The 10,562-nt window shown below is 35.9% G+C and overlaps 1 protein-coding gene across 1 annotated transcript in view; it reads left to right on the forward strand.

Annotated features, from left to right (window-relative positions):
- The window catches only part of TTC6 (tetratricopeptide repeat domain 6), a 196,595-nt gene extending 186,288 nt beyond the window's left edge, over nucleotides 1–10,307 (forward strand). The window contains exons 29-32 of the mRNA XM_032593525.1: nucleotides 13–165; nucleotides 1,272–1,442; nucleotides 9,327–9,552; nucleotides 10,007–10,307. Coding sequence (XP_032449416.1) covers nucleotides 13–165; nucleotides 1,272–1,442; nucleotides 9,327–9,552; nucleotides 10,007–10,143 — 687 coding nt within the window. The 3' untranslated portion in view covers nucleotides 10,144–10,307. The remainder of the gene's footprint in view (nucleotides 1–12; nucleotides 166–1,271; nucleotides 1,443–9,326; nucleotides 9,553–10,006) is intronic.
- Nucleotides 10,308–10,562: the final 255 nt, after the last annotated feature.

The following is a 10,562-nucleotide window of genomic DNA, read 5'->3' on the forward strand; positions in this document are numbered from 1 at the left end:
ACCTTATTTTAGGCCCAAGGAAAATTCCAGAAAGCTTGGAATCACTTTACCGTTGCCATAGAAGTTGATCCAAAATGCTACTTAGCCTATGAAGGAAGAGCTGTGGTCTCTCTTCAGATGGGTGATAATTTTGCTGCAATTCAAGACATTAATGCTGCCATAAAGGTAAAAATGCACTTAGAGGGGCGCCTGGGTGGCGCAGTCGGTTAAGCGTCCGACTTCAGCCAGGTCACGATCTCGCGGTCTGTGAGTTCGAGCCCCGCGTCAGGCTCTGGGCTGATGGCTCAGAGCCTGGAGCCTGTTTCCGATTCTGTGTCTCCCTCTCTCTCTGCCCCTCCCCCGTTCATGCTCTGTCTCTCTCTGTCCCAAAAATAAATAAACGTTGAAAAAAAAAATTAAAAAAAAATGCATTTAGATTATATTATCATTGGCATAAATTAGCACCATTAATAAATAGGGTTATGTAACTTCTTGGTTACTTTTTAAAGTAACTTATAGGGAAAATGATATTTGTATGTTTTCTTTTTCCAGAAGAATCCTAAAGAGTTATCATGGTTTGTCAATTTTATAATGTAAATAACATTTAAAATCCAAAATACAAACTCATGACAAATGTTGACTCTTGTCAGTAAATGCAATTTATAGTTTCATGGGACATAAATATTAGTTTGTAATAAAAAAATAAATGCAAAAAATAAAATAATGTTCTGGGTTCAAAGGAACTAAAGAAAGAACAATATAAATTCCAAAATCCTTCTGTAGTGAAATGGCAAATAAAAATCTTAGGTTTTGTATACAGTGACAGAAAAATCTTTCTCTTTTCTTCTGGAGTTTGGATTCTGTTTCTGTAGAAATGGGCAGATTTTGTAATCTTTGAGATGAGAAAAAGGAAAGAACTGAAAGATAATTGCTGCTACCTAGGACAAATAAACATATTAACTATTTAATTTCTTCTCCAGCTTAACAGAGCTAAACAGACAACCTCCCCCCCCCCCCCCCCCCCCCGCCCACTACCACTGTGTCTATCTTTTGGAAAGGAACTGAGTACAGCACTAAGATTATTTGTTTTATTGCAACCAAATCAACAAAGGGTTGACTTTGAATCAACTTCATACCCTGTCGTTTCTCAAAATATTTGCTCTAATGGGTTTCACCTGCACTATAAAATTACTAGTTTCCCACAAGTAGATTTCATAACATTCATTTTTAGACTTGAAATTGGAGATAAACACTATTCCCAGATGCTAAATACTCATACTATTATATTGCAGATCAATACTACAGCAGAATTCTTAACAAATCGTGGTGTGATTCACGAGTTTATGGGTCAACAACAGAATGCAATGAAAGACTATCAAGCAGCAATTTCCCTAAATCCTACGTATTCACTGGCTTACTTCAATGCAGGAAATATCTATTTTCACCACAGGCAGTTTTCCCAGGTAACGAGTTTTCCTTAACATTGCCTTTTAGACACTAAATGCTTTCTTTGTTATATATAGTTTCAAAATGCAATCCTTACATAACAGACTAATCATTCATTAGCTCTTTTTTTTTTTTAAGTTCTCTTTCATAAGAATGTTTGTAATTATTTATTAAATGTTTACATCTCTATGGGTTTATTCTTGTCATTATCATCAACCATTTGATACTTGTCCAGTAAACATTGTTCTGGACTTCCCCAAGCACGGGCCATTGCCTGGCTATCCATTGTTGCCAGATTCTGTCCTGGCATCCTCTCTTTGACTCCACTTAGCCAAATCTCAGACTTCCTCCAAGACTCTTTTTTCATGACGTGATTATCTAACTTGTCTTAATTGCTACCTTTCCTAAACTTCAGTCACATGAGCACTTGACCGGGAGTAAGGAGATAAAGATGTTAGTTGTGGTTTTATGACATCTTAATCTTTTTGGACTGCAATTCAGAGTCTCTGAAATGAAAATGTTGGGTTATTAGATGATATTTACATAATTCAAATTATTCTGATATTTACATAATTCAAACTCAACTTTAATTTTTTATTTATATTCTCTCATTTGTTCTTTATCTTCAGTTTATCTTTGTTCTTTGTCTGTCTTTGAGTCAGAAGTTCAATTCATCTATTGTCACCCTTTATTTTATATTGTGGTGAGTAGTCAAGGTGAGGCCATTTCCCTAGTACTGCTTTTAGCAGTTTCCTATGTATTTCGGTCTGCAATGTTTTTGTTTGTTTGTTTTCCTAAAATGTTACACCTGAAATTTTATTTCCCCTTTGACTGAATAATAAATTAACAAGGCAGTTAAAATGTCTAGGTAGAAGGACTTTTTTAGGGGCGCCTGGGTGGCGCAGTCGGTTAAGCGTCCTACTTCAGCCAGGTCACGATCTCGCGGTCCGGGAGTTCGAGCCCCGCGTCAGGCTCTGGGCTGATGGCTCAGAGCCTGGAGCCTGTTTCCGATTCTGTGTCTCCCTCTCTCTCTGCCCCTCCCCCGTTCATGCTCTGTCTCTCTCTGTCCCAAAAATAAATAAACGTTGAAAAAAAAAATTAAAAAAAAAAAAAAAAAAAGAAGGACTTTTTTATTTTCTAATTTTAGAGTTTATTGAGTTTTAATGTGGTCTAGTATATGGCAACTTAAATACTCCAGGGGCCTTTTCTAAAAACAATTTATGCTATAAGGATATATAGTTAAAAATATCCATATAAAATATACCTTATAAATTATGTTTTTAATTTAGCCTACATCCATACTTGTTTTTCATTTGGTTCATGTTGGACCGAGAAAGGTTTATTTAAGTATCTTAAAATTAGTGTGGCCCTCTGTAGTTTTCTTTACATCTCTTACAATTTCTGCTTTATAAATATTGCTGCTACATTATTATTTTATGTACAGATAGTCATACACATTGCATATGCATTGTGAGTGCATTACAAATGCCCTTCTGTTTCTTTTAGCTCTTTGGAATAAATTTGCTTTTATCTGATATGAAGATTGTGACCTCTGATTTCATTTGGTTTGCTTTTTGCCTGATATTCCTTTGCCCTTCCTCTTATTTTCAATGTTTAGAATCCTTTATTTTAGGTTTGCATCTCTTTTATACAGCATAGAGTTAGATTTTGCTTTAGATGGCAATTTGAAAATATGTGGCTTTTCATAGATGGGTTAAGTCCCTTTACATTTTGGCATGGTCAGTATGTTTGATCTTCTGTTATTTTATGTCATATTTTCTGTGTGCTGCATTTAAAATATTTTATTCTGTAGTCTGCTTTATTTAATTTTTTGAAAGGTTTTCTGATATTTAGGAAGGTTTTCAGTTTTGCTTTCGTGATTACCTTTATAAACATATTTCTATACTCTTAGTTTCTTATTTCTCCAGTTTCTCTACTATGAACAACAAGATTACCATTTAATCTCTTCTTCCCTTAATCCTCCCTCTCATTATTAGTTGATTTTAGTTAATAGTATTCTTTTTTTTAAAAAGGTGTCTATTTTTATTCTTAAATATGTTCAAGCTTATGGTATCAGCTTGTGCCAGTTTTCCACTGTGTCTCTCTATTCTCCCATTTTGTTGAGAGTTTTGTTATTCCTCCACTGCCAGAGGGGTTAATATTTGCACACTATTTTGTTACCCTTATTTCACATTTTAGCCTCTGTTCTCCAGTTAAGCATACTCAGTTGTCATTACCAGGCTTTTTGCCAAAGTTTCCCTCCCAACTGCTAATTTCTTAGTTGCCTGAAATTGGTCCTCTAGCAGAGTCCTGAGAAAGGGCTCATGAGAGCAATATTCCTTGAATTTTTTAATGTTCATAGCTGTTTGCCTGCAGCTTTTACAACTTAAGGTAGCATGTCTGGGTTTAAGGTCCTGACTCACTGTTCTTTCCTTGAATGTTTTAAGTATTTCACTATTTTCTGGTGTTATATGTTGTTGTCAAAAAGCCTGATGCAAACGTGATTTTTGTTCTTTTATTGGTGACTTTGTTTTGTCATGACAACCAAAGTTTTTTTGTTCGTTTGTTATTGTTTTTAAGTAAAAGGTTTTACCAAGATACGTCTCAGAGTTGATGATTTGGAATCAAAGTATACAGTGTGCATTTTCAAGATGCAGATTTCAGAAGAGTTTTGTTGAATTCAGTGTAAAACTTTTTTTGTTTCATTATTCTCTTCATTGGAATGAATGCCAATTATTATATATAAGATGCCCTCTGACTTCTATATACCAATTATTTTTTCTTATGTTTTTTAATTTCTTAAATTTTTTTTTTCAATGTTTATTTGTTTTTGGGACAGAGAGAGACAGAGCATGAACGGGGGAGGGGCAGAGAGAGAGGGAGACACAGAATCGGAAGCAGGCTCCAGGCTCTGAGCCGTCAGCCCAGAGCCTGACGCGGGGCTCGAACTCCCGGACCGCGAGATCGTGACCTGGCTGAAGTCGGACGCTTAACCGACTGCGCCACCCAGGCGCCTGTTTTTTAATTTCTTAATTTCTGTTGCATTTCTTTGCTTTTTTTACATTTCTCTTCTAAATATTTCCTGTGTTTTCTGAGATCTCTGTTATCCCCCGTGGACCTTAAATTTTTTTTTTTTTCATCTGATTTCTATGTCATGCCTTCCTAGCCATGTCTTTTCTGATATCCTTCAGTATTTGTTTATTTTTTTCTTAAACACAATTGCTCCCTTAGCATTTTTTTCTAGTTCGTTTTGAAATGTTACATTATAATTTTTCTCTACATTGTAACAATACTTTTTTTTTTTCTACGGAGTTTTTATAATCTTTCCAAAAATTAAGCTATTACTTTTCATCCTTGGCTTTTACAATGAAGGCAGGCAAATTGCTTCTCTGTTAACTCACATTTGAATGAGATACATCTTGTTCCTGGACTAACAGCAGAGCCTCTTGTGGGAAGCAGGGTGATGGGCCATGGTAGCTTTCTAAGTTCTGCTCGCCTTGATGCTATGGCAAAAGACTGCAAAATGTCCTTTCTAAGCCTACCTGGTCTAGGAAGGCTTCCACTACAAGCTCTGTGTTTCTTAGAACTTTTCACAACCCTTACCTTCTAAGATGATGTACTCATTTTAAAAACTTGTTTTTATTGCTTGTATTTTCTGAGAACTATAGCCTCAGTGTTCTCCTCTGACATCCAAGACTGCCTCCGTATCCCTGAATAAAATGACCTGTGGGGCATCTTTATATACCAAGAGCTATCGTTCTTCTCTTTATTTTGCTGGAAAAGTTCAGCAAATATTTTCTGATTCCACTAGCTCTTCATCTCTTCAACCTCCGTATACTTATAATGTACCTGCCATGTGTGAGGCATTAATAATAACCCTGAGGATACAGAGCTGAACAAGATAAGGAAGGCTTCTTTTCTGATGTAGCTTACTTTTTATTGGAGGAAGAAATAGAAAATAAACAAGAAAAATATTAGTAGTGACAAACATCTAGTACAGTCTCACATAAGCATTATATCAGTATAAGCATATATGTGGGACTATATGAGATGAGATCGCCTGGGCAGGTAGTATAGCTGGAGAGAGGGCTTTGAGGAGCGAGCCCTGTGGTAGCACCAGTGTTTAAGAGCAAAGCAGAGAGGAGATACCAGAAAGTAGACTGAGAAGGGAGCACCCGGCTAGGATGATGAGAAGAAAAGTAGGAGATTATGATAATACCTCGAGAATAATGGGCTTTAAGAAGGGAAAAGTGTCCTGTGGCAAATGCTGCTGGGAGAGGTCAAGAAAGAGGAGGATGGAGGAAGTCACTGATGATTTTGGCAAGAACACTGTCACAGCAGCAGAGACAGAGCCTTGAATAGAAGGGTTGTGGAAGTGGGTGGCAGGGTGGCTCAGTCAGGGAAGCATCCGATTTTTGATTTCAGCTCAGATCATGATCTCCTAACTCATATATATCACCAGTTGCTAAAACTGGATATTTTCCAAGTACATTAGAGCCCAAACTGGATTGATCTCGCTATCCCCTACCTCTTGTCGAGCTCTTCTTCATATAGATCCTCTCTCAGTTCAAGATGTCATCTTCCATCAGGTCACCTGAGTAGAGACATCAGCATCAACCGTATCTTTCTCTTCCTAACTTCTTTCATCCATCAGTTATCTAATCCTGTCAGTTTTGCTTCTTGATTTTTTTCCCTCAGATATGTGCCCTCCATTCTGTTCTACTGCCATTGCCTTGGTTTATTTAGGTCTTATTTTTTCCCAAGTTAGATCATGACCCTGGACACCAAGCCCTGTGATGAGATTCATTGACCTCAGTAGTGAAGCTAAATTCCGGGACAGAGAATTATTGAAGGTATAATTCTATGAGGTGTGAATGAGATTGTTGTAGCTCAGACCTCAATGGACAGCTGGGAGGCTAATTTTTCCCAGGTTGATAAGCCAAGGTCAGTTGCCTTAAACTTCATCAATCTTAGACCGTCTTTGTCTGGGTCCTAGCAATGTTTCCCTGCATTGTGGAGTTAGTTAGTGAGATAAAGTTAAATAAAATGACCAGGTCAGTTTTCTGTTCCCATAAATGTTTAAGATCCACACGGGAGGGAGATTCCAATCTTTTAAACTTGCCTTTAATAACTAGGATGAAACTAGTTAGATTTAAGGTGTATTTGATCCTTGATTTTTTTTTTTAAGTATGGCTCTGTTTTCCTGGCACTAGGGACTCATTAGCTGGGTGAATATTTCATTTAAAATGTATTTTGTCCTCTTTCCTGATATGCAGGATACTTAGGCTTCACAGAGGACACCCTCTCCAGAGTTAAGCAGACTTTGACAGTAATTATGCAGCTATTTTAGTATGCTTGAAGCCTTTTTGTGGAGAAAGTGGCTTCTATTTCCTCCTCCCCACCTCCTCAAACTTTGTTTCTAACTATACTGAAAGGAAGATTTAGGGGCAGGAAAAAGCGTCCTTCAACAGATCAAATAATCTCTAGAGACTTAATATATATGCGCATATATATGTATACATATATATATATGCGCATATATATGTGTATATATATATACACACACGTGTGTGTGTGTGTGTGTGTGTATTATATGTTTTGGCTTCTTTTATCATTAATTAGTGACTTAATCATTTTAAATCACATTTGGATGAGCTACGTACATACATCATGAAGTATGGGTGACTTAAAAAGTAACTAGATCTGCTTTTTAATTACAGATATTATGGCATTAGATGAATTGTTAAAAAATCAAGGCCATCTTTGCAGTAGGTGTCTTTGACCTTTAATTGCTTCATAACTATTACTCCTATACTGCAAGTAACCTCATTAAATGTATGGGCTTTTATTTTCTAAGTAATATATTTTGGAAGCTATGATAGAAAGTTACATTGTTCACAGGTACATTATTGTGTGTTACTGAATTATTTTATTGTAGCTTAAGTAAGCATTTGCTCCTACTTGATTGAAGTCATGCTTTTGTGATGTAGAATAGTGTGAGCTTTATTGATTATTTACTGGTTAACTAAAATGAAGCCTGAATTACTTTTTGAAGAAAGTCTTGGCCCTGCTTAGAGTCATTTCCTTGCCTCATTTCTGATGATTGTTGAGTCCAGTCTTCTGTTCGGGAGTGAATTCTCTTCAAGCTCTTCAGAGAAGGATGTCATTTCTGTCACCATTTTAGTAGATCCTTAAACTGCACTTATCTGCCACATAGAACAGTCCCATCCAGGAACAAGATGGGTTACACAATCTTGATCTAATTGCCTCTTAAAAGTCATCAGAGGTAGCAAAGTTCACAGAGAATTGCCTTAGGGCTATGTCGTCTCTCCATTTGTAGACACTGGGAAAAAATGGTTTATCAGTAATAATTGCATAGAAAATAATTAGTGTTTTGAATATCATTCTTAGTACTTTACATATGAACCTCACAACCCTAATTGAGCACTGGAAGTAGAGTTCTATTTGTTACTTCCATTTTACAGATGAGAAAATTGGGGGCAAAAGGAGTTTTAGTTACTCATCCAAAGACATGGTGATAACAAGTGGTAGAGCCAGGATTTGAATCCAGAAATCTGGTTCCATGGTCTGGGCTCCTGGATATCATGCTACCAGTGTTTCATTTCACTCATGAATCCCTGTAATACACAGAGAAACATAGTTCAGTGAAGGAGACAGAGAAAATCATTAGAGGGGTAAGAGAAAAACCAAGGAGACATTCTGTCTCAAGGACAGGGAATTTTACGAAGGAAGCAAAGATCAGAAGTGTCCATGCCACAGAAATGTCATGAAAGAAAAGAACTAGAAAGTGTCCATTGGGTTTGAGGACATCTGCAGCCTCAGCAAGAGCAGAACTCACAAAATAGGGGGAGACAGAGAGAAGCAAGATTGTGGTGTGTTGGGAAAAACTGAGTGGTAAAGAATCGGAGAACAGTCTGTATTGTTAAAAACGTTTCCTTTAAGCGAAGTAAGTTTTAAAGTAGGGTCCAAATTTTTATCCATCATGGAATTAGAGAAGACACTCCTATCTTGAGTAGTAGGGTGTCTAATGAGCATCTGAGGTGAGTTGTGGTGAAGGACTATTTTAAAAGTTTCCAATTTATTGATCAATTTGTTGCTAAGACAATATAAACAAGTTACTAGAAATATCTTTATGTGCTGGAATGTCATAGCTGCGTCAAAGTGCTTTAGAAGTTACTGACAGTTTACTCTTAGTTTCTGTACTTAAGCTCTTTACAGACCTGTAGCAAATGATTCTCAAACTAAGACCTCAAAACCAGTGTACAGACCACACTTTGAAGTGTTCCTTTCAGCTTGATGATGAGTAGAGAATAATCTAGAGTCTTTGGTCTTCTTGACAAGTTGATTTTTTTCCTCTCTCTTCCTTCTTCTCAACTTTCATAGTGTAACTAAGGTTTTATCCCTTAATGGTATGGTTTAGAACCTTATTTTTAAAATTCATTTACCTCTGTAGCTCTTAGATACTCTGCTTTTATATGAAAAATGTTAATTTTCCAACATATTTTATCTTGTTGTGACCTTCTTTTCTAATTTATATTTTGCGTTCTTCTAGTGCGGTACAGGGATGTGGGATTTCAGGGGTCGGTAGTAGAGCATTTCACCTCAGCAAGGAGTAGTGTTTTATCACTGACATTATCGAGATTTGCCAACACATGGTGATAACAAAAACAAAAGTTACTTTTGGCTGTTTTTATTACTGTTTTTTTACATCGTCTACAGACAATGCACCTCTTTATCATCCCTATTTGGGATGAAATGCTTCCTCTGTCCCCTTGGTATGCCAATGTCCTTATTTTAACTTAAGAGCAAAAGTGCTTCAAGTTACTATATAGCTTCCCATTGAAATATATTCAAATTACCATCATCTTCACATTTTGTAGGCCAGTGACTACTTCTCAAAGGCTTTGAAGTTTGATCCAGAAAATGAATGTGCTGCCATGAATCGAGCTATTGCAAATACAATTTTGAAGAAATACAAAGAAGCAAAAGAAGATTTTGCATATGTGGTTGAAAGCTGTCCCTTTTGGGCTGCAGTATATTTTAACAGAGCACACTTCTACTGTTGTTTAAAGCAATATGAACTAGCCGAGGGAGACCTAAGTAGAGGTATTTTTGTTTTGTAATTTTTGGCTAAGATCACAGGGGTTGTTGATATGTTTAGTTTTTGACAACAAAAGGAGAAAGTCATCAGGTCTATTTGTGTAGGTAAACTTACATAAGAATTAATGTTTTTATATATTATATCTTTAATACTACCAATGTTGATTCCTTTATGGAACAGCTTAAAGCATGGGTAAGCTGAGATACAGAAAATTATTAGGGAAACCATACATAAACAATGGCAGCCTTTCAAAGAAAGACATTGTACAGTGTTCCCCAAGTTAGTTTCCTTAGAAAGATTTGATATTTTTAATCTTACTAAATAATTACTTACATTTGAAGAAAAATGCTTTCAAATAAATACCACTAAAGTTCTTATAAAATTTTTATTTTTAAAAAAGGAGCCTATTTTCTAATGTTAGCATAAAACATAGCTTGAAATGTTTTTTTTCTTTTACAGCCCTGTCTTTGAAGCCTGATGATGCTCTCATATATAATCGCAGAGCAGAAGTTCGTGGTAGAATAGGTCTGATTGAGGAAGCCGTGGCTGACTATATTCAAGCACTTGATCTTCAAGAGTATGCCCCAGTGATGTGATTACACCGACCATGTTTTCTGCAGGAGTCTACACAGCTCTTCTTCCAGAAATTGAAACTTCTTTGTTTAAAAGGTTGCACTATCTTCGTTATTGTATACATTATGTTTTGTTATCTACATAACCCTTTAATGCATTTTAACAATATATTTATACTATATATTAATTATAAAGCTTCTAGATCATTTTTATGCATATTTGAAAAGCTAATAATAACTGAATTTCCTCATAAGGTGAGGAAACATAAATAGAATGTTTCTTAAGGAATATTAACATCTAAGATATTTTTTAAAGTAAAATAATTCCTTTTGAAATAACACTTCATGATTATAGAAGGTCATTGACCTTTTCATCAATACCTACTCATAATGTTTTCAACAGTATCTAGATTAAAAAAAAATAAATACAGAGCTGATAGCTG

This window comes from Lynx canadensis, chromosome B3, assembly GCF_007474595.2.
Source record: "Lynx canadensis isolate LIC74 chromosome B3, mLynCan4.pri.v2, whole genome shotgun sequence".
In the NCBI taxonomy this organism is placed as follows: Eukaryota; Metazoa; Chordata; class Mammalia; order Carnivora; family Felidae; genus Lynx; species Lynx canadensis.